Source organism: Malus sylvestris, chromosome 13 (assembly GCF_916048215.2).
Source record: "Malus sylvestris chromosome 13, drMalSylv7.2, whole genome shotgun sequence".
In the NCBI taxonomy this organism is placed as follows: domain Eukaryota; kingdom Viridiplantae; phylum Streptophyta; class Magnoliopsida; order Rosales; family Rosaceae; genus Malus; species Malus sylvestris.
In genome coordinates, this window is record NC_062272.1 from 20,942,337 (window position 1) to 20,965,877 (window position 23,541).

Genomic DNA, 23,541 nt, shown 5'->3' on the forward strand with positions numbered 1-23,541 from the left:
TTCATTTCATTTATCATAATATATTTTAATGTCTACATTTAGGAAACAGGGGGGGGTGGTGTTCGGCTAAACCACACAAATGACAACTTAATTTGGTGACAACTTAATTTGGTATCAAATTCGTCATCCACGAGATTCAAACCTAATACCTTTCATTTGAGTATTGACTATTAGGTACATTAATTCAATATATTATATTTCGGTACATACATTTCGGTATGCACATTTTGGTACATACATTTCGGTATTGACATTTAGGTACATTAATTCAATATAATACATTTCGGTACATACATTTAGGTTCATTATAATATATTTCAGTACAAATATTTCGGTACAAAAAAATTAATTATATATATTTCGGCACAGCCATTTCTGTACACTTATGTATTTATATATTTTTGTATCACAAATTTGTTTTAATATTTTCTCATTTATGTTCATTTATAATTAAAGAACTAAATGTGTGCATATTAATAAAATTAAAATTTGATGTGGAGAGATTAAATAAAAATACACATTAAATAACAAAAATTGAATATAAATTTTGATAAAAGTACACTTCAAGGGATTAAATTGAATATGTAATCTAACACCATGTTTTTTTTTAAATTTTAATCTTTTACAAGGACTAATGTTCAAAACCCCTTGTTCTTTTCTATTTTTTTTTCTCTCATAAAGTGCCGTAAAATTGTTTCAACCTCTTATTCATAACAAGTGTCAAGTGCCACATTGTTCTGGCAAGAAAAAAGCTCCTGAAGTTCCTTGAGAGTCTGCAAAGACTGCATTAGTCATGCTCCGATTTTATTTTGGGAAGACATTCACATTTTATTTATTTTTTTTCCTTCTATACTTTTTTTTTTCTCTAGTCACCCTGTTTTCCACAAAACAATTGAAAGTAGTCTTTAATCTACGAAATAATTTAAATTTGACTGCAAACTGCCGAGTAATTTGATTCAACATTTTTTTTTTTCCCTAAAATTGCATAAGAAAAGAATGGGAATATAAAAATTAATTTTTCATCGCATTTCGATTTTCCGTGGAAATCAATCAGTCAATGTACAACACTACAACAGAAACTAACGTTCAAAAAGAAAGATCGGTGACGAAGGGATGCCTTAACAACTGACCGGCTGTCCACCTTCTTCCGACTTCCTTCTGCAAGCAAGCCCCAATAAAACTCTTCAACCCGTGCTAAGCGCCAGCAGGCAAACTCGGCGGCTCTCCGAAACATATAGCCAACATGAGGGACGGCCAGTCGGGACTCTGACCTGAGGAAACAGCGGATGGTGACCCACGTAGAGCTCCATGATGGTGAGCCGAAACTCCATATGTCACTGGTGGCGTAACCATTGTAACTGCTGCCGCAGTTCTCCTTGTTGAATCTTTCAGGGCTCATGTGTTCAAGTACCAATGGGAGAACTGCAGGCGCCGTCGGAGGTTAAGAGAACGATCTTGCTTACGCCAAAGTCGGGGATCTTCACTTCCATGTTAGTGTTCACCAAAAGATTGGCACGGTGAGTGATGTTGTGCGTGTGAAGATAGTTCCGGTCACTGAGAACTTGACGTGGCACGTGGGCAAGCTTGGCCTCAGAGAACGCGCCATTGTCTATGAGTAAAGTTTCGAGGGTGCCCGAGTCCATGAACTCCATGAGGATCTTGATGTCTCCCAAGAGCTGTTCAAAGAAGGCTTCACAGCGGACAATGTGGGGAGAGTCGGTGCGGTGGAGGATTTCAATCTCGCGGAAGAGATTACACTGGACGGTGGGCTTTGAGTCACTGCTGACGAGTTTGAGAGCGTAGGTGGTGGAAGTCACTTGTGACGAACCTTGTAGACCTTGCCGCCATTACCTTGGCCGAGGAGTTCGAGTGTCTCGAGATCGGCGACAGAGATTGAAGCGGAAGAGTAGTTGGCGGCGGCTATGAGTTCAGGCGGATGGAGGGGAAGAGAGAAACGCAGGCGGTGATCGGAGAGAGGGGCCAAGGACTTTAGTTGCCGACGTCGAATGAGAGCCATGGCGTATGGGGTTTTGAGTAGCTAGGTAGGGTTTCGACTCGAGTACTTAGCTAGGTTTATGGATTATGGTAGTTGAGTAGCTAGAGCATTGATATATATAGCTTTCCTAAAATTATTAGTAATTATAGTAGGATACCCGGAATTAACTAATTTCCTAATGCAACCTGGATTAGTATTCCTAAAACAATTATGAATTTGTTTAATTTCCGAACTCAAACTGGATTCCCCCAAACTCAAGTCCAATATAAAGATGGGGTCTGCTCTTTACGTTCACTATTTACAAAGCATCATGACCATTCATTCAACAATAATGTTCGGAAAAGTATATCACCGTCGCCACAAAACGAGAAGATCAATATCACCAAATTGGCCCGACCTCCAATCTGAAATATTAGAGTTATTCATGAAAAATTTCTCCTTCCCCGACAAGCTTCGATTTAAATCTGTTTGTTCTTCTTGGAATCACGCCATGAAATGTTATTATGCCACATCGTTTCCTCAAACTTCTCCATGGCTCATGCTTCCCAGTGATGAAGAAAATGTTGTTAACACTTGTTGCTTCTACAGCCTTAGAGAAGAAAAAATTTACACTGTCAAGAACGTATTACAAGAATGTCATGATGCTTGGTGTGTTGGTTCATCATACGGTTGGCTGGTGATCATGGACAACAATTCAATCCCGCATCTGTTGAATCCAGTTTCACGGCGTAGAATTCAACTCCCACAAATTTGGTCTCTGCATTGCCCCATCAATCCTGACAGCATTGAACAATTGCGCAGGAATTTTATTGCCAAAGCTGTCCTCTCATCCGACCCTTCTCACAACGACAGCTTTGTTGTTGCGATAATTTATGGTGCGTTACCTTCAAAACTTGGGTTTTGCAAGTATGGGGAGAAGGGCAGCAGATGGAGAGGTTTAGAAGGTGTGCATGGAGAATACTGTGATGTTATTTTCCACAAAGAGAAGTTGTATGCATTGGCAGGGGACGGCTCGGTCGAAGTTTGGGACTTCAAAAAATGTTCTACTCCTATCAAAACCATGAACCTTCATCAACCATTTTTAGAACTTGAAAGTGTGAATCGTATAACTAAAGACTTGTCCAAGGAAAAATATTCTACTCAAACTTACTTGGTGGAGTCTTTGGGTGAGATTTTGTCGGTGGGGCGAGTTATCGGCAACTTCGTCAACCATGAGGGCACGGCTATTTGTGAGGGGGATTTAGATGAGTACGGTTGCTTCTGTCCCTATAGAACATTGCAGTTTTATGTCCTTAAGTTGAATTTCACAGCCAATAAGTGGGAGAAAGTTGAGTCTTTGCGAGATCGTGCCTTATTTTTAGGCGGGAATCAGTCGATGTCAGTATCCGTTCATGATTTTCCAGAATGCGAAGAAGACTCAATTTACTTCACAGACGATAGATGGGACGAGATCACTTTAGATGTCGGTAGAGATCACGACTATGATTATGGTGGTCACGATGTGGGAGTATACAACATAGCTAACAAAGTTGTGAAGCCAATTTATGAATTTCGGAAGTGGAGAGTTGATCCGCCACCCTTTTGGATAGTTCCTAATCCATGGTGAGCGGTAGATGGTACACAAAATGTATGTGTTATGTAATTGATCTCATTTCTTTTATGTACAAATGAATCTTTGAACACCAAAATTAAGAGCTTGAATTCTGGAAAATGAATTATGTACCGGAAGAAGCTGAGGTTACAATTCAATGTCTCTCTATCCAGCATTTTAGCTTGTAGAGCAATCAAACTGCAGCAGGAAGTATAAAATTAGAGGCAAATCGTTTCTTCAAGCTCCAGATACTCTGGATCCATACTTCAGATATGGCAGGTCAAATCTCAAGCAGCTGTTGAATGCTGGTTCAGAACTCAGAAGTGACCACAAACACGTCAAAGTCAAGATATGCTTCTACCGCAGGCAAGACATAATTCAAGCAACAAATGTCGAAATGCTTTTAGTATTCAGCAATGCTGGTTTGCCATTGGTGGCCACAATATTGCATCATCTAGACCTTTATCAGCTTTTGGCGTTTAATTTCTCTAAAAGAATCTTGTTCAGGAGCCCTGGATTTGCTTTTCCTTTTGATAGTTTCATTACCTGCAAAGAGTTAAAATGTTCAAAACCATATCACTCAACTTATGAAACATTATCAATAGCTTAATCATGAATAGAAAACTGAGCATATGGATTACAGTTTGATAAAATTTTACCTGCCCGGCAAAATAATCTTGCAGTTTAGTTTTTCCACCATGATATTGTTCCAGCTGCTTTGGATTCTCTGACACCACCTTTTCTACCATTTTTTCAATCTCAGCAGGATCTACTATCTGTTACAAACCCGAGTCATTAGAGGACTTGTAACAGGTATAACATGGCTCACTGACCTTTTCAATAGGATTTTGAAAACGAAGAAGATGCCAAATGAGTGGCGAACGAGCACTTTGGTGCCTATCTACAAGAATAAGGGCGATGTACAAAATTGCATGAACTATAGGGGTATTAAGTTAATGAGTCATACAATGAAGTTCTGGGAGAGAGTCATTGAGCATAGATTGAGGCAAGAGACACGGGTTTCGAACAACCAATTCGGGTTCATGCCAGGGCGCTCAACCATGGAGGCAATTTATCTCTTACGAAGATTGATGGAAAGATATAGAGATGGGAAAAAGGATTTACACATGGTCTTTATAGATTTGGAAAAAGCGTATGATAGGGTCCCAAGAGACATTCTTTGTAGGATTTTAGAGAATAAATGAGTACGAGTAGCATATATCCAAGCTATACAGGATATGTATGAAGGAGCAAAGACTGCCGTAAGAACTCATGAAGGACAAACCGAAAGCTTTCCCATAACTGTAGGATTACATCAAGGCTCATCCTTAAGTCCTTACCTTTTTGCGTTGGTAATGGATGAGTTAACAGGACATATTCAAGATGATATTCCTTGGTGTATGCTTTTCGCAGACGATATAGTGTTGATAGATGAAACTCAGGAAGGGGTAAATGCAAAGCTTAACCTTTGGAGAGAAGTGTTGGAATCTAAAGGTCTTCGCCTAAGCCGATCAAAGACAGAATATATGGAGTGCAAGTTCAGTGCAAATGGAGGCCAAAACGAGTTAGGGGTGAGGATCGGAGATCAAGAAATACCAAAGAGCGACCGTTTTCATTACCTAGGATCTATCTTGCAAAAGAACGGAGAATTAGATGGAGATCTCAACCATAGAATACAAGCTGGATGGATGAAGTGGAAGAGTGCATCCGGCGTGTTGTGTGACCGCCGTATGCCACTGAAGCTCAAGGGAAAATTTTATAGGACGGCAATAAGGCCGGCGATGCTGTATGGCACAGAATGTTGGGCGGTGAAGCATCAACACGTACACAAAATAGGTGTAGCGGAGATGAGGATGCTTCGTTGGATGTGTGGGCACACGAGAAAGGATAAGATTAGGAATGAGAATATCCGGGGTAAAGTAGGAGTAGCCGAAATTGAAGGAAAGATGAGAGAAAATCGGTTACGGTGGTTTGGACATGTGCAAAGAAGGCCTACTGACGCTCCGATTAGAAGATGCGACTATGGGACAGAGGTTCAGGGCCGAAGGGGTAGAGGAAGACCTAGGAAAACTTTGGAAGAGACCCTAAGAAAAGACTTAGAGTACTTGGATCTAACGGAGGACATGACACAGGACAGAACACAATGGCGTTCTAAGATTCATATAGTCGATCCCACTCAGTGACTTGGATTTTCCAAGTCTCCAACCGATAAGTTTTCCTCACTCGGGAAATTAAGGGAACACTACCTCAACCTACATGCTCCACTCACAAAGCTTCAACATACAAGCTTCAACAAAAGAAAATTCAAAGAACTTAGCGAAGAAGGCTTTGGTGTATTTAACACAATACGTTGAAATGAAGGAAAGCTTATTTATTGATATCCCCGATAAGTTACAAATATGTACATATACTTGAGTCAAAATAAACAAACAAGAGGGAGCCTTCACAAAGGTTGCTTAGGAGAAGTCTCAGCAGTCGGTAGAGCCCCAGAAAGAGAAGGCACCGGAGGGGGATCATTCGGAGCCTCAGTACTGGACAGAACCTTAGAAGGAGGAGGCATCAGAGATTGATCATTTGGAGCTTCATTACGCGGTACAGCCCCAGAAGACGAAGGCAATAAATGCCTTTGGAACAAACCCACAAATCTCTGATGATCAAGTAAAACCTGACCATCAGATTCCTTCATCTGGTCAAGCTTCTTCTTCATGTTTGTAGCATAGTCATGTGCGAGCCGGTGCAACTGTTTATTCTCATGCTTGAGCCCTCTAATCTCCTGTTTGAGACTCATCACTTCAGCCGCCAATGATTCAACTTGGCGGGTTCGAGCAAATAGGCGTTGGGCCATATTAGACACAGAACCTGCACACTGAACACTAAGAGCCAGAGAATCCTTAACAGCCAACTCATCAGACCGTTTGGAAAGTAGTCTGTTATCTTTGGAAGTGAGAAGGTTCCTGGCCACTACCGCAGCGGTCATATCATTCTTCATCACGGAATCCCCAACGGTAAGAGGACCAGTAGGAGAGACGAAGGATGGGCGCTATATGTTGTCTGGAGAAGGCGGGGCTGCCTCTTCAACAAGGTTCAAGTCAAAACGACGGTCTGAGGGGCCAGACATTTTCAAAGGTGTTGAAGAGAGAAAAGGTCGGACAAATCAAGATCTTAGAAGTGCAAGAATGGAGCTTCTACTGGTGGATATTCAAGTGTGCTTTGGAACTTAATGTCAGCCCCTATAAAAATCTGCACTCGACGAAGCTTCAGAAATCGAAGAGGCGCCTGCTCAGAAATCGAAGAGGCGTTTGCTTTCTCAAAAGCTGGGCTGCTCAAAGACCACGAAGGTCGATCTCAGAAATCGAAGAGGCTTGCTTTCTCAAAAGCTGGGCTGCTCAGAGACCACGAGGGCCGATCTCAGAAATCGAAGAGGCACCTACTTTTCCAGCCTTGTCAGCACCTGTCACACGCACACTCAGCTTTGCGGAAATTATGGGCATTCTGTCGAAGATTTCTGGCGAAGTAGAAAGCACATGAATCGTACTGTTCAATCACCCACTTCCCACACGCAACAGTAGCTCATGGGTACCACATATAACTTTGCCAAAGTTCTCTGACAAAGTTGAGACACGTGAAGCTTGCAGCTCCCACTACATCGCTCTGACCAAGAAGGGTAAAAGAATAGCAAATAAACAACACTAACAAAGTTTAAACACATAAATTTTGAAGGTCTAGCTACCATATTATTACCCACAATGGTAAAGGAACAGTACCACTGCTGGATAATTGGAAAGTCCCGCTGTGTCAACCTCTGTGCTTCGTGGCAAGGTAGACTAGCAAACATGCCCAACCTTTACTCACATTCGAGAAAACACTCCTAACAAGATTGCTTGCTCCAAAATCGAAAAGGCACCGCCCTCCGAATCTCGAGAGCCAAACTCCCAACACGATTACTTTCTCAAAAATTGAAGAGAGGGTAAAGGAACAGTACCACTGCTGGATAATTGGAAAGTCCCTGTGTGTCAACCTCTGTGCTTCGTGGCAAGGTAGACTAGCAAACATGCCCAACCTTTACTCACATTCGAGAAAACACTCCCAACAAGATTGCTTGCTCCAAAATCGAAGAGGCTCCGCCCTCCGAATCTCGAGAGCCAGACTCCTAACATGATTACTTTCTCAAAAATCGAAGAGAGGGTAAAGGAACAGTACCACTGCTGGATAATTGGAAAGTCCCTGTGTGTCAACCTCTGTGCTTCGTGGCAAGGTAGACTAACAAACATGCCCAACCTTTACTCACATTCGAGAAAACACTCCTAACAAGATTGCTTGCTCCAAAATCGAAGAGGCACCGCCCTCCGAATCTCGAGAGCCAGACTCCCAACATGATTACTTTCTCAAAAATCGAAGACATCGCTCTCCGAATCTCGAGAGCCAGACCTCCAGCAGGATTGCTTTCTCAAAAATCGAAGAGGCATCGTTCTCCGAATCTCGAGAGCCGGATCCCCGACAGGATTGCTTGTTCGAAAACCGAAGAGGCACCACTTTCCCAACTTCAAGAGCTGGATCTCCTTGGATAAAGCTTGTCTGTAATCTTCACACGCAACATCAGCTTTCCAGATACCACAGACCACTTTTTCAAAGTGCTCTGACAGAGTTAAAACTTGTGAAGCTGGCAGCTCCCACTACCGTGTTATGACCAAGCAGGGTAAAGGAATAGCATTATTACTTGATGTTAGGGAGACTCCTATATATGTCGACCTCCATCCCCAACGGACAGGCAGACCTGCAAAAATGCTCAACCCTTCCTCTTATCTGAGAGGGCACTCCCAACGAAGCCTTTCAAAATATTCAGCTTTCTTTCCCCCCGATAATACCTCTGTAAACAAGCTATACTAGAGCAAGAATATCTCATATCATCAGGGTTAAAAGCAAGAGTATCCCATATCATGTTTTTTCCCCGTCTTTTCCTTTGGCCTTGTTCTTACCTGCAAGACAAGGAGAAAGAGAGCAATCAGTCAGCACTTGGAATCAAGCTTCCAGCCAGGAACTGACTGCCTGGAACCCCTTACCTGATTACTTACCTGGCATTGCTCTCGAGTACTCATCTTCAACATCTTATGCTTCCAGGGAAGATACCGCATCTGCCTGAGGAACAGATAGAGCAAGTGAGAAGGATACAAGGAAGCATGTGGAGACAAGCATAACAGCACACGTGCCGATACATCCACTACTTTGTCAAAAGCAAAAGTATCTCATATCAGCAGGGTCGAACGTACTCTAGATTTGATGGACTTGTTTTGACCCTCAAATTCTTCAGTCGGCCTTATACTCTAGAGGAAAACAGAAAACCCTCCAGCCCAGTTCAAGAATAAGCCTGTGGAAAGCTACTTCTTCAAAAGCAAAAGTATCCCATATCATCTCTTCTCATTTTTCTTCTCTTTATCCTTCATGCTGCCTGCAAGATAGGGAGAATGTGAACAATCAGCCGGAGCTCTGATTGCTTACCTTGTCTGTCACCTCTTTCAGCAGATCCCCTAGCTCGGCGATTTGGGGGACTCCTACTACATGGTTTGTATCACGCTTGACCAAGCCTGAAACTACAAGTAAGCTTCAAGTGACATTGATACATTACCTTGTGCATCTCCACCAGTTACAGATACCACCCCTGGATGGAGGAAAAGTACTTCCAGAGAAGATGCCACATCTACCTATGAGACAGATAAGGAAAGTCAAGACGATACCACACTCCGGTACTTAGAAGTTTCGTGGTTACGAGATCATTCTCCCACAATATTTCCTAATGTCATTTGTACTAAATCATTCACTTGTACTCACTAAAGGAGAGCTTGAACCTATGTACTTGTGTAAACCCTTCACAATTAATGAGAACTCCTCTATTCCGTAGACGTAGCCAATCTGGGTGAACCACGTACATCTTGTGTTTGCTTTCCTATCTCTATCCATTTATATACTTATCCTCGCTAATGACCGGAGCAATCTAGCGAAGATCACAAAAAGTGACCGTTTTCGCTACCTAGGATCTATCCTGCAAGAGAACGGAGAATTAGATGGAGATCTCAACCATAGAATACAAGTTGGATGGATGAAGTGTAAGAGTGCATCCGGCGTGTTGTGTGACCGTCGTAGGCCACTGAAGCTCAAGGTAAAATTTTATTTTATAGGACGGCAATAAGGCCAGCGATGTTGTATGGCACAGAATGTTGGGCGGTAAAGCATCAACACGTACACAAAATGGGTGTAGCGGAGATGAGGATGCTTCGTGGGATGTATGGGCACACGAGAAAGGATAAGATTGGGAATGAGGATATCCGAGGTAAAGTAGGAGTAGCCAAAATTGAAGGAAATATGAGAGAAAATCGGTTCCGGTGGTTTGGACATGTGCAAAGAAGGCCTACTGACGCTCCGGTTCGAAAATGTGACTACGGGACAGAGGTTTAGGGCCGAAGGGGTAGAGGAAGACCTAGGAAAACTTTGGAAGAGACCCTAAGAAAAGACTTGAGTACTTGGATCTAACGGAGGACATGACACAAAACCGAGCGCAATGGCGTTCTAGGATTCATATAGCCGACCCCACTTAGTGGGAAAAGGCTTTGTTGTTGTTGTTGTTGTTGTTGTTGTTGTGTTATTGGCCGCAGCGGTGCATAAATTCTATATGGTATCATCTAACGTATTTACTCTAATTGGAAACTTAGACAAATTAGTAGGATCAATCAGTTATTTTAGGGTGACATGATTCATATTGTATTTGAAAAAAAAAAAATGGATCTCCATTGTTATCCTAACTTTTTAACTCGCATAAAGTAGGGGGCACATAAAGAAATCAAAATAATGTCTTTTGACTTCTGAAACTAGATAACATCTGCGAAACATCCAAAAATAAGATACACTACCACCAATTTTACCAATTTGGTAAGCGGGAAATAATCCAGAGTCCAGACGACACTGTTATTTTTAGAACCATTGTGGTGATAGGTGTTGAATTTGACACAAAAAAGGAATGAATGCTATATTAGGCCAAGGCACAGGATACTTGAGAAGGTGCTGAACCTTCGGCACATTTTTAATCTAGCATAGGATCAGAGAATCAGATAAAATTACTGAGCAGCACATATAACAGCAATAAAAGTTTAAAAAGCAGCGACAGGCAATTATAATTGGACAGAAAAAATAGACATTTATAAGAATGAATTACATCTCATGACCAACTTTATAGGCCGGCTTGGTCCACTACCAATATCACCAATATCGTTCCAACTTAACCACCTATTATTAGGTGTTGGGTTCTATCACAAAAGGCCTTGGTGATATTAGGGGTGGAAACTCCGATATGATAATTGTATATTATTATGTCATATAACTGTCGTGGGATTCTATTCTCCAACATCTCACACATTTGAACATTTAAAAATAACAAGCCTGGAAATAAAGTGAACTTGCCTGAACTAAATCTTTTTCTTCAATCAGTCCCTTCACAGTACCACCCTTGGCTAGAAGCTCATACAGTATCTGCAAATTCCATTGATCTTAGAAATACATAAAATTGCAAATGTAGTCTGAAAGAAGAAAAGAAAACCAGTCACCTCTTTTCCTATTTTCCCACTAATAGTCCCATCTTTAATGGAAGCTATTAACTCAGCCAACTCTTGGGGGCTAAGCTTAATCTCATTGATGGTCAATTTTTCATTTTTCATATAGGCAGCAACATCACCCATTATCCAGTTGGTAGCTAGCTTCACATCGGCACCCTTTGTAATGGTAGTATCAAAAAACTCTGCAACCTAAGGTATACATAAAGCAATCAGCCCCGATTCACATATAACATATGATGCCATTTTTTAAGATGAAAACAAAAATAATAGGCATGCATATTATGCCATTTAGATCATCAACCATTTGTACTTGAACATTGAATGGATGAAATGACTGACTAAAGGCTTTTCTTGAAGTAATTTCTTAGGGAAACATCCACTGACACTAAAAACATCTGGTTCAAACACACAGAAAGAGATTGATAAGACACTCAAGAGAAAGATGGCCAGTCCATCAAGCTCGGCATGTACAATTGCTAGCATTGCGAGTAAACATTAACTTTTCTTTTGTTCTTTCTTTCTTACTTTGTGTGAATTACATGACCTTGGGAATTTAGAGCAACTCCCAGAGAGCAAGCATACATAATTTCTACTTCTTTAGTTTCGGTCATAATTTCTACTTCTGTTTGTTCCTTTAACTCTCAAATTCTAGAAATATAGAGCAACTCCCACACAGAGCAAGCATTCAGAACAATAATACGGAGATCTTACGTTTACATCGTTTGCAAGAAAAAGAACATCATGCATGCTCAGACCCATCTTTTCATATCTCCGACGCTTCATTTCTGGAAGTTCAGGCAATGTATTACGAATAGCATCAACATAGTCATGGGTGAGGAAGACTCCTGGAAGGTCTGGTTCTGGGAAATATCGGTAGTCAGCAAGTCCTTTCTTTCTCATTGTAACTGTTTTCTGGGAAATATCGGTAGTCAGCAAGTCCTTTCTTTCTCATTGTAACTGTTGAGCTGGACATGAGCTTCTACACCTATGACAGCTTCATAGTCCTTTGAGGCTTTCTCAAGTGTTTTGTTCTGAACATTCGATGCTACTTTCACTTGTGACTTAACCTTTTCCTGTGTGGTGGCCGTCTGGGTTTGTGCGCTCCTCATTGTGCAATACAAAAAGACATTTTTTCTTCTAAGCAATGCAGTTCGATGGAGCAAACAAGGGTTCGTGTGAAGGCTTCTAAAGATCGTGGAAGCCATCTTCGTAATCCAGTTGGATATCAAACAATGCAGAGGCTGTCTTCCCAAACATTATGAAATGCATGGATTAGTCGAAAAACAAGATTATGAGTGTAAGTTAACAGCTACAACTGAATGAAAGATGATATTTTTCAGAGAGAATATTTAATCCTTAGTTTCTAACCGTGTCAATTACCTATCCGAACAATATATTTGAATCAAAACACATCGTAATCCAATTTAATCCATCAAATACAAACAGAAACACAAAACCCACTTCCAATATCACCCAAAAAACAAGATTTTCCAACTGAGACAATCCGTCAAACAGCTGGTGGGCATCACAGTTATCCCAAGAACACAACAAAGAACGGAAAAAGGACTGTTCTTACATTAAGAGAGGTTAGGCCGCAACAATGGCGGATGGGGAGAAGTGACTGAGGAGGAGTGGAGTGGCTACCATAGGATCATGTGGTGGGAGAAGAGAAGAGCTAGGATGTGAAACTGGAAGTTGAAACTTGAAACATGGGTTATCGAGAAGCGTGTGCGTAAATTAATACAAATTTGGAGTTTCAGCATAGTCACAGTGAGCGTGCCGGAGTGGTTATCGGGCATGACTAGAAATCATGTGGGCTTTGCCCGCGCAGGTTCGAATCCTGCCGCTCACGTTTTTCGTTTTTATTTTAAATATTTTTAAGTTAATTCCATAATTCAATTCGACCAAAGGGGAGTACATAATTACTCCCTCAATTCCAATAGTGCAAGTTTTTTCCCTTGTTTTATTGGTTCAATTTGCTAGAAACAACAAATGATCCGTCGTGAATTTGATGTGAATTCTTACATTGATTTTGTTGACACCAATTGAAGATTTTATGTAGGATAGCACTAAAAAGATGAAATAGAAAATGAGATGACAACTTTTGCTTCATACCATTTACTCCTTATGGCTGTAAACTTTTGTGTATAAAGGGATTTTGATAAATGCAAAGACTATCCCATTTCCTACCATTTCAATAAACAACTGAAACAATCTATACTCTTGCACTCACTGCAAATTCTCAACAACAGGTTCTTTCATCTTATATTTTGTAACATGATCCACCTTCTTGAAGAATAATTCAATGATATTCAAAAATTGTTGAAAGAGTTTACTATTCAACATTTGTGACACATAGTTCACATGAAGTTAAAATATAGCAGATAAGATTGTGAATGTGGGTCATCATAATAGTTTTGTATTTAGTTTTGTAATTTACCACATACTATGACTCTCTAAATTGTTACATGATGTAAGGCCAAAGAAAATAGGAAACCTATTGATAATGAATCTCATATTTATGGGAGGAATGACCTTTCATAAGCTTATAAGATGTTGGACTACTCCTTATATTGTCAATTGATTTTTATGGTGAAATCTCAACTTCTCCATGGTATGAGAGCAAGTTATCCCACGTGTGAAGCCAAACGGCCACATGCGCTCTACGTTACCCTGTTATGTTGTCCATATGTTAAACTTGAAAATTCACCACAGGTCCACATCATCTCGTTGTGTTGTCCACGTATTAAGCTTGAAAATTCACCACACATGGGGGGCGTGCTAAGAATGAGTACCAATGAGAAGTGGGACCTTACATGGACTTATAAGAGGTTGGATTACTCCCTATATTGTCAATTAATTTTATGATGAAACATCAACTTCTTCAAAACTTTTTAAGTTAGTCATAAAAAAATTGAAAAATGGTACATCATTCCTTTTTCTTCTTTTTTGGAATAAATCCAAATGAATACGAATGAAGCATGAAATTCAAATTTGGAAACTTATCTAACCAATATCCAAACTTAAGATTTTGTATAAAACAACTCAAATAATCACCAACATAAAATAATACAAACAATAGAATAAAAAGGAAATTTTCCAAGGACAAAAATGCAGCTGACCTAGGTTTCTTGATTCTTAATTTTCTTTCTGGACGGTAACTCAGTTTTTAAAACATAGGACGTTATCTAGATTACGAGATAGGAAAATGAGCTCAACCACATGGACAAGCCATAATAATTTAGTTCGAATTTGTATTTACGAGAATCGAATTTAAAATGTCTTTAGGTAAAATTGAAGTGCAATAACACTACCTAGATTAAGGGCTCATTTGGAAGTATTTTTAAAATAACTAGAAACATTTTTGGTGAAAATGTTTATGAAACCAATCCTTAATAAAATCGCAATTGAATCATAGAAAAGCACTTAAAAGTGTTTCTGAAATATGCACATAACTGAGGCCCCTTTAGGGTTTAGGATTTCTGTAATTCTAAGTGCTTTTGAAATCCAAGTATATTTTTTCTAAAAGCGTTTTTTGTAATTTTAAAAACACTTCTAAACGAGCCTTCAAATGGGAACTGATTCTTAATTTTGTTTTGTTTTCTTGATTTTCCTCTCCCAAAGCAGAAGGACCCACCTCCAATTTGGAAGTGTTTTTGACCTTGAGTAGAAATCAAGTGAAAGTGAACAAGGACAATTTTAGAGTCGCAAATTATGCCGGGGAAGGCGCTCTCTCTTTGTCGATCTTCGTCTCTCTCTCTCGCTGCTGCTAATTTATACCGGCTCAATTAGCATCTAATTACCAAAAGATACAGCAATCAAGAAGAAGAAGAAAACGATGGAGGGACAGCAATCATGGCGGCCGAGGCTCTCGTTCAGGAGCGCCACCATAATGATGTGCTTGCTCAACCTGATCACGGCGCTTCTACTGCTTCAGGGCTTTCTCTCCTCCGCTACTTCTCGCTCCAAACTCTCCGCCTCTCGCCTCAATTCAGGTCTCCCTCCCTCTCTCTTTACAATCTGGCTCATGGGTTTTCTTTATCTTTGCAAATCATGCTGACCCATCATCTAAATTTCCTCACTTTTTGAAAAATTTCTGGGTTTTTCTTGCTAACCCATCATTTGCTTCTTGTTGTTGATTGGATTGGTGACCCATTTCGTTTGAGGTTAGGGAATTAGGATTTCTAATGCGGGGTTTAGTGGTTTAATTGTATTGTTATCTTGTTGTGCAGCTTTATGTTGATCTTCGAAGGTTCCGAATTTGCTTGAAATTTAGTATTTTAGGCTTGAGAATTTTGTGATTGAGGTCTTTCATTTAGTGCAGTTCACAGTTGGTTTTGTTTGGATTTTATCCTTAAGTTGCAATGTCATGAGGTTATCTTCCTAGTTCGGATTCGGACCAGTTCAATTTTGAAAACTAAATCCCATATAGAGGTTTTTGATAACTGAGGAGCCTTGAATTAAAATTTAGGATTAAAATTGTGCAACTGGTGTCTTGCTCTTTTCCTACGAGGCTATGAGAGAAGCAACCACTTCTTTGCAGGAATTTTTTACCATGTGTAACATCGTTTACTCGCTTAGACGCAGTATAGTTTTATTTCTTAATCTTAATCTTCCTTTTCCATCTATATGACCCTAGTTTAAGACTGGAGGATGGCTTTTAACTTGAGGGTAATTATGAGCAAATTTTAATGAAAAAAGTGGTCCAAGATGGTGATTGTGAAGGCATTTTGTGAACGAAGCATTATACTAGCATGAAACCTATATTTGAATGACTAAAAGATCCAGTTTTAATTTAAGCAGGCATTTCGTGAACGAAGCATTATAATAGCATGAAACCTATATTTGAATGACTAAAAGGTCCAGTTTTGATTTAAGCACCATGGTGATTGTTAAACTATGGTGTGTTCGTTATAGAAAGTTAAATATACTAATTCATGAATCTGTGAAGGGATATTTTGTTCATATTCTCTAATATGATAATTCTTGACTTTAATTTGGTTTTCTTTAATCTTTTTCCTGTGTATGTGCAGCTGCACTTAGGTATGTAAGAGAATCTGAAGAAATTCGTTTTGCTATGCGACCCATGGAACTGATAAAAAGAGTAAGTATGGAATCAGTGTTAGAACTATTATGCATCGATTATAATTCTACTTAAAATAAACTTCTACAGCTAGTAACAAACGAAACGGAGAGTGCCCGTGTACAAACTGAACCAATACTTACTGTTTGCTTGTCTGATGTTTATGTGCACTTTCAATTGTAATTGGAACTTCTTGTTTATAAAAAATTTCAGTATCACACAAATAGTTAACCTTGTATAATTCATGGTTTTGTGTACAATTGGATGTTCATTTAATTTTTTCCTATTTCAGGTGAAGGAAATCCAACAAGAAGCAAATGCAAAACCAGAAACAGTCAAAGAGAATGACACACGGCAGACCGTTGCAGTTGGCCTTTCCAAGAGGTTGAAGGATCTACATTCTGTTAATGATGCAACCAGCTTCAAAGGTGAAAATATGTCATTTTTTGTCCATTCTGAAATACTGAAATGGGCTATTGTTCTTGTATGTTATTTGTGTGTGTCAGTTGTTTATGAAAATCAGATAGTTGCTCACATTTGAAGTTAGATGTGAACCAATCTTAGAGAACTCGTCAAACATCCTTCACTCCTTTAAACGTTAGAGCAGAGGATACATCGGTTATGGTTTCTTGTGTAAATAGTAGCCTACGCAATGACTATGTGCTGCTTCATTAAAATTTGGTCAAATTTTTTTTCTGACTTTAGTATTTAGTACGTGCAAGAAAGATTCATAGCATTTTTTATGCATTTTTTTGTTCAGATGTCAACTTGGGTTTATGGTTATGAGCTAATTTTCCCAATTTGCATAATTTCCTACAGCCCTGGAAGAGTGGCGTAAACGAAAGATGGAACGAGCAAGACTACGTCAACTAGAGAAAAATGGAACACTTGCAACTCAAGCATGAGCCGTATTCTTCACAAAGTAATCTTCACTACATACTGAAATTCGGATACCAGGTCATCCCGAAATGTGCATATTACAACTCTGATAGTATAACAAACAAGGTTTATATATATGAGAATACAAAAGTTTACCAAAAGAACTGGACAGTCACGGTCATGCTTATAAAGATGTAGTCAAAAGCCCTCTCGATTGCAATACTCGTATTATGTTATATATTCACTTGTATCATTGTTTTCCTTTTAAGGAGGAAACAATCAAACCTAGTTTGAGCAGCACCGGCACCTTCGTAGTCTGGTGACCTTTTCTTCTTGCATCAACATGTCAGTGGATTTCGAGCCTCTACATTTACAAATGTTGTATTTACGCGCATTTGGTTAAATATGAACCATTATCGCAATCTTATTTTAACGTCTAGGTTCAGAAGCTTTCATTTGAACCAACACCTCCATAATTTGTCATCAACATAGCAGTTTAGGCAGCGCAGTGGCACGTAATTTCTTGAGACATGCCGGTTTGCCTCGAGTATCGATCATTTATGAGTGCAGCAGTTTATTCTTGCCTTTAAGTTACCTGTTACCCTAAATCCTAAATCCTCAATCATCAACATCATACTCCATTATAAATGAATAAATCAAGGAATTAAAGAAAACCAATCCATCCAAACATACGCGATACATGTAGGCACGAATTATACAATTCTGTACAAAGTTTAGCCATTTCGGTTGTGATAACATATACAAAGCTACAAGTACAGTAGATTGATTAGTGCAGTTGTTCTTACAAACTTTAACAAACCTAAAGACGCCTACTATCAGTTGCGTGTATGAAGACTTGGTCCGAAAAGTCCAGGAAACCGGGAAAGCCTAAAATGTCAGAGAAAATCATCACAGCAGCATCTGGTGGCTCGGTCTGCGAGTTCTCAATTCTCTTTTTTCACCAGCCCGCGACTTCAATTGCCATGTACATGAGCCACGTCAATGCTTGTGGATAACCTGATTGAAAAATTTACATTTTCGGCATCTAGTTGTGAGGAAACATTCATGGACCAGAAAATTCGGAAGCCAGATACACAGCTTCGTAGTCTGAATGCCCACCTACATAATAAGAAAACAAATTAGAGAGCTCCAAGGACCATTGCGTATGCCATTTTTATAAAAGCAATCGCGACAATAACCAAACACATCCAGTATTCTGTTTTTCCATGTATACACCTGCGTAACATGATAACAGAAAATTATGTGGACCATATAACCCAATGGCTTCCCATCCAGTTGCACAGCAGCACAGGCCGGTAAGATTTCAAGTATGCACCATGTATAATACACAGAAATCTAATGAACTAATTACGACTACAAAAAGCAGAGAAACAGTCACTAGATACAATATTTAGTGCATCATTTTTCTGCCGAGAGTACATTTCCATTTGAAAATTTTTGGTTCAAATTTTTTACAATAAATAAATATAGAACTGCAGAAATAAACAAAAGAGAACTCCAGGAAGCCGCTCAACTTATTGTACTTTACTAAACTTCCCTTTCTAAACACATAATTCTCTTTCAAATGACAAGATTTGCACGGCTCCCTCTATCCATATTCAATAAACTGCCTAATTTTACAAAAGATATACACCAGTTATGCGTGTGCTCATGTGTGTCTCTCTCTATTCATGCGAACAGGCAAGTGCATGAGACGTGTGTCTGTAAAGCAGCCAACTGAAGTAAAAACTTCAAAATACCCTATACAAACACCAAATCAGCTCGACAACATGAGTCTTATTGTATGTAATGCAGGTTTCAAAGCACTTTGCGTCTTTACCTTGCAACCTCTTAAAATAACACAAGTAGGAGTTCTATAGGTACAATTTATAGCTATCTAAATCTAATCTGATGCCTCTAGAATGTTTTTAAGCAAGAAATATGATTCACTATTGTTCCTGTGATGTTTAATGATTACTGAATGGGCCAGTTGAAGTGCATTCGAGATTCTTTCCTGTCAATCAATTAAAATTCCAGGGCGGTTAAAGTAACTCAATTTCCTAGGGAAAGAATGTAAAATTAAAGTGTCCCCAAATTATTGCCTTTTATTGAAGTCAACCATAACTCAAAGGTAAACCATGGCATTTTCCCTTCACTGGACTTTCACATATCTATTCAACATGAATTTCTTCTCCCTTTCCCTGTACCAAACTCCACTTCAAGAAATACTACACTAATTAAATAGTTTCTTTCTCCTATTTGCAGGATAATAGATTCCAAGTTCATTGGACAAGGCTATATATTAGACATCACTTTGGGCTTCAGTTTCATTTGGATTTAGTGACTGCCCCCTTCTTTCTCTGTTCAAGGGATTGGGAAGTGCACTGTATTACTTTCATTGCAGTTTCTGTGGACCCGCTCTCTTTAGGGTTGGGGTGGGTTGGTTGTCGGTTGTTGTATTATAAGTTTTCGGTTATTTTACACAAGGGACTGTATACCATGTGGCCTTTGATTGCACCTCTCATCAATAGTAAAATATAAAAAGTACAAGAACAAAGTCATAGATTTTGCTAACAAAATTATCTTCTTTAAAAGTTTCTCCCGTAATTGCTTCAAGGTACAATTATTCCACAAATTGCCACAACACTCGGGTTACATATGCCAAATATGAACTCCAACCCAAATGGTTTGAGGACCCAACGGTGCACTCACTACCCATAACCCATATTGTTCCATCTGTGCTCATTAGTAATAGAATGACATGGAGACTCAAATGGAAAGCAATGGGGCAATGACTACAAGCACCAATACTTATAACCCTAGCAAAATAAAATACCAGAAAAGAGTCATTACCATTGTATACTGAAAACTATATATTTTGGGGTCAGAATTTTTATTTTAATGTGTTTGAATGTACAACAGAGAGTACCATTAATCAGGACTGAAAAGCACATAATTTAACTCTTCTAGCAATCGAAAACAAGTCTGCCATCCTAAACCACATGTAATCCTTTTGCAAAGCATAATTCGGTGTTCAGAATATGCAAAAGTACATTCGACAAAACTTGTAGCTGAAACTTATTGGCAAGAGAAATATTTAATAAAACAAACCAAAATAGTTGTGTCTTAATGATAAGAAATTTTTATTCCGTTGGGGTTAGGATAGCCAAGTCGTGAGAGAGGGTCAGAAAATGGGTTGGGATTAGGCTAGGTCAATGGTTCAAATCCCTTTCATCCTAACCCAAAAAAGGGGGTGGTGAATATTATAAACCAAAATCCCTGATTATAATTTATAGCCAGAATCATGGTCCATGAATCATGATATTACCCTAGAATACAAATTAATGAACAATCTTGCTCCAGAGGAACACAAACGGAAAATGTTAATCCTAAGTAAATAGACTAGAATGACTAGGTTTTATATGTAACAAGACGAATCACCTCCAGCAGAGAAATATAAAGGCCCCTTCCTCCGAATAGTATGCTTCACCATATGATTACTAGAGTATATCATTGCACAAAGAATCACATACCTAGCACCAATGAATAGGTGACAAGGTGACATTGAAGTTTGAACAAGAGCCACAACAAAGCATGGGAAAACAGGGCAAGCTGATCTGGTGTATAACCAAAAAATAAGAAAGATACAAATGCTTTTACGGAGAAATGAGTTGGTTTTACCTTAGTATATCATACTCCCGTAACTGTCTGCATGATTTAATATCATCGCCCCATCAAAATTAGTTACAGATAGCAAGTTTTCCTGTCCATTCATCAGCCTCAGACACAGTAGCCACCCCGTAGTCAAGGCTCAACTCCCTCATAGGAGGGATGTTCTCCATTGCGAACAGCATGAGATGAGGAAACATCAAATTATTGTGATCATACAGTACAAACTGCACCATCACATTCGGAGTGGAACTGTGGCTCATATAACAAGCAACATTTCTCATTTTGGATACATCCATAGCAAAATCCAATGGTGGGATCGAAGGATAAGTTGGACGTACATAATCAGGATATATCTGGGATAAATCTCCCCATTCTGTCCATCTATCAGAAAACCGATGTGGATAAACCAAGGTATCACCATTCATTGCAAATATTTGAGCCATTTCCCTAGTGAGAATAACCCCTGTATACTCACATATAAAGGCCCCGGCATGTATCAGGTCCAAGGACCTAACTCCCCAACCTGTTTCCCTCGATCTAAACACTTCCAATCTATTTCTCATACCTTTTTGAGTGACACGATTCCGGCATGTCGGGGGACAATGGCAGAAGGGCCCGCACTCAAAAACCACAGGCTTCCCTCTCAAAAGACACCCATTGTCATCATAGGCAAACTCGCCTCCATTTTTCAAAGCACAAAAGCAGTTACCAAAACAACCGTCAACACAATCACACCCGGTCCCCTTCCCGGACTGATGAAATACTTGTGTTGGAAACACAGTTGCCGCAAGATATTCATAATACATGGGGTCCTGGTCAGAATCAATGTCATTGAACAGAAAAACTGGAACATTCTCCTTCTTATTAGAAATATCCAGACTGAGATACCCGGACTGCCTCACAGACAATGGGCTGGCCCTAAGGCTAGCCGCAAACTTAAGAATGGCGCTACCCATCTCGCCTTGCCCTTCCATTCTCAGAAGTTTAAACTTATAAACACCAAACCCCGACTTCCCCACATCAAACCAACAGTCAAATATTCTATACAAGCCATCATAAACATAAACCTTATGTGAAATACCACCTTGGCATTTGATTCCTCGGATGACTCTCACTTCAATCCCATAATGCATGCTCCTCTCCAATGCCAAATTCCCACCTTCCAGCTTCTGATGAGCACATTGTTTATTAAACTTGTCCTGTCCTCCATGACCGGTGTAGATAATCACATCGCCAGCATCCTCGTCGTCCTCATAGCCACCCGAAACAATAATGCTGGTTGCAATTGGCTCGTGATTCGAGCTCTGACTCGCTGGAAGATAGTCGATGCCAGCTTGGACTTGGCCATGTAAACCCACCACACACAACTCCATGCGGAAAAAGAAGAGATCGCCAACGTACACCCCAGGAATCGAACCCACGATTCTTTTATCGCGATTGAGCCACAACCCACGATCCCTGAGCGCCGTGGCGGCCTGCAAGTCGCCGCGGACTCGCTTCCCGTTTCCTGGGTTCCGCTTCTCCTCCGCCGCCACTGACAGTATCCGAATCGAGTCGTAAAGCATTCGGGTTTTCCGCACCACGTCACGGAAGTACCTCTGGTCCTCGATGTTGAGATCGGTCACCCGGACGAGCTCGGAGGACCGCTTGGGGTATTTCCTTCGCGCGACGACGGCCTCTGATATCTGGGTTTCTTGAGGAACGGGCACAATTGCTCGCGCATCCGGGTCCAATACTTCGACCTCGCCGTCGCCGATACTCTGGAGCCCTTTAGCAAAAGCAGTTCGGAAAAGCTCGGAAATTCGATGGAACTCCGAGTATACATTCTCCTGGTCGGAGGGTGCGGCGGAGGAATCAGATACGGGGGTGTGGTTCTGGTCGGAGAAAGGGTTAATTTGGGAATTGGTGAGAGAGTTGGGGGTAGGAGTGGAAATGAAGGGTTCTGGAGGCAGTTGGGGCAGGTGGGTATCGAGTGGTTCGTCGAAAGGTTCGAGCTTCGGTTCGATTTTGGGGACTTTCATGGATACGGCGGAGATGGTAGTGTTTGGGGTAGAGCCGGCGGCGGATTCTGGGAGGTTATTGAGGTCTAAAATTGGGATGAGAGAGCCCATTTCGTCAGCAGAAATGAAGTGGGTCTGAGTGGGAGGAGAGTGTAGTGGCTGTGGAGGTTGGGCATGGAAGTTTGCGGTTGCGGTGGTGGGTGTGCCTTTTCTTTGTTTAGGGTTCTGCTGAGAAATTTGGAGGAGCTACTTTCATGGCGGATTTTGAAATGAAAATTTTGACAAAAGGTGTGTCAAATTTTCGTGTCCATTTTTGGTAGCAAATTGTATGCAACTTTACTATTTTTGGACGGAATTGCCCCTCACACCCTAAAAATTAAATTTTTTTGGAAATGGTCTTAGAGCATTGGATGCTTGCTACCGATTGCTAATGCTTAGGACAGCATGGATGGACGATTCCAACAAGCAATATGGGCTGAGTTCATGTGTTACATCATTATATTGATGGGTGCTACTGTGTTAGATCTACCAATATCAGAGCATATTATGCACGTGTAAAAAATTATCGTAAATATAATAAATTACCACATAATAGAGAAAAATTGTGGATTTTCAAGAGAAAAAGTTTGTTGTGGATATTTAATTATACTATTATATGTTACCCTTTTTAAATTTAGGATTGAAATTATAAAATAAAATATGGCCAAAATTTGTAATTA

At 40.0% G+C, this 23,541-nt stretch overlaps 4 protein-coding genes, 1 non-coding gene and 1 pseudogene across 8 annotated transcripts; 3 read left to right on the plus strand and 3 right to left on the minus strand.

The window, feature by feature from the left end:
• Positions 1 to 1,086: 1,086 nt before the first annotated feature.
• LOC126595348 (mitogen-activated protein kinase kinase 9-like) lies at positions 1,087 to 2,017 on the minus strand (annotated as a pseudogene).
• A 469-nt stretch (positions 2,018 to 2,486) lies between these two features.
• On the plus strand, positions 2,487 to 3,602 carry LOC126595349 (putative F-box protein At5g38270). The gene has a single exon (XM_050261673.1). The coding sequence runs from the start codon at positions 2,487 to 2,489 to the stop codon at positions 3,600 to 3,602; it is 1,116 nt and encodes a 371-aa protein (XP_050117630.1).
• Positions 3,603 to 3,610: 8 nt separating this feature from the next.
• LOC126596171 (glutamyl-tRNA(Gln) amidotransferase subunit B, chloroplastic/mitochondrial-like) lies at positions 3,611 to 12,240 on the minus strand. Of its 4 annotated transcripts, none has more exons than XM_050262684.1 (6): positions 12,095 to 12,240; positions 11,900 to 12,042; positions 11,180 to 11,377; positions 11,037 to 11,105; positions 4,247 to 4,363; positions 3,611 to 4,133 (listed from the first exon to the last, which is right to left on the minus strand). In XM_050262684.1, exons 1-6 carry the CDS (start codon positions 12,159 to 12,161, stop codon positions 4,053 to 4,055), a joined length of 675 nt encoding a protein of 224 aa, XP_050118641.1. In that variant the 5' UTR covers positions 12,162 to 12,240; the 3' UTR covers positions 3,611 to 4,052. The 4 variants fall into 4 exon arrangements, with proteins under 4 accessions (XP_050118641.1, XP_050118642.1, XP_050118643.1 ...); XM_050262685.1 differs by having other exon boundaries at positions 4,247 to 4,359; positions 11,033 to 11,105; XM_050262686.1 differs by lacking the exon at positions 11,037 to 11,105.
• A 718-nt stretch (positions 12,241 to 12,958) lies between these two features.
• Positions 12,959 to 13,040, plus strand: TRNAS-AGA (transfer RNA serine (anticodon AGA)). The gene has a single exon. It is a non-coding gene; the product is annotated as a tRNA-Ser (tRNA).
• A 1,823-nt stretch (positions 13,041 to 14,863) lies between these two features.
• Positions 14,864 to 17,583, plus strand: LOC126596172 (uncharacterized). Its single transcript, XM_050262688.1, has 4 exons — positions 14,864 to 15,183; positions 16,222 to 16,292; positions 16,564 to 16,699; positions 17,091 to 17,583. The coding sequence occupies exons 1-4, from the start codon at positions 15,027 to 15,029 to the stop codon at positions 17,174 to 17,176; spliced, it is 450 nt and encodes a 149-aa protein (XP_050118645.1). The 5' UTR covers positions 14,864 to 15,026; the 3' UTR covers positions 17,177 to 17,583.
• A 249-nt stretch (positions 17,584 to 17,832) lies between these two features.
• Positions 17,833 to 23,241, minus strand: LOC126596170 (histone-lysine N-methyltransferase family member SUVH9-like). Its single transcript, XM_050262683.1, has 2 exons — positions 20,832 to 23,241; positions 17,833 to 18,269 (listed from the first exon to the last, which is right to left on the minus strand). Exon 1 carries the CDS (start codon positions 22,931 to 22,933, stop codon positions 20,891 to 20,893), a length of 2,043 nt encoding a protein of 680 aa, XP_050118640.1. The 5' UTR covers positions 22,934 to 23,241; the 3' UTR covers positions 17,833 to 18,269; positions 20,832 to 20,890.
• Positions 23,242 to 23,541: the final 300 nt, after the last annotated feature.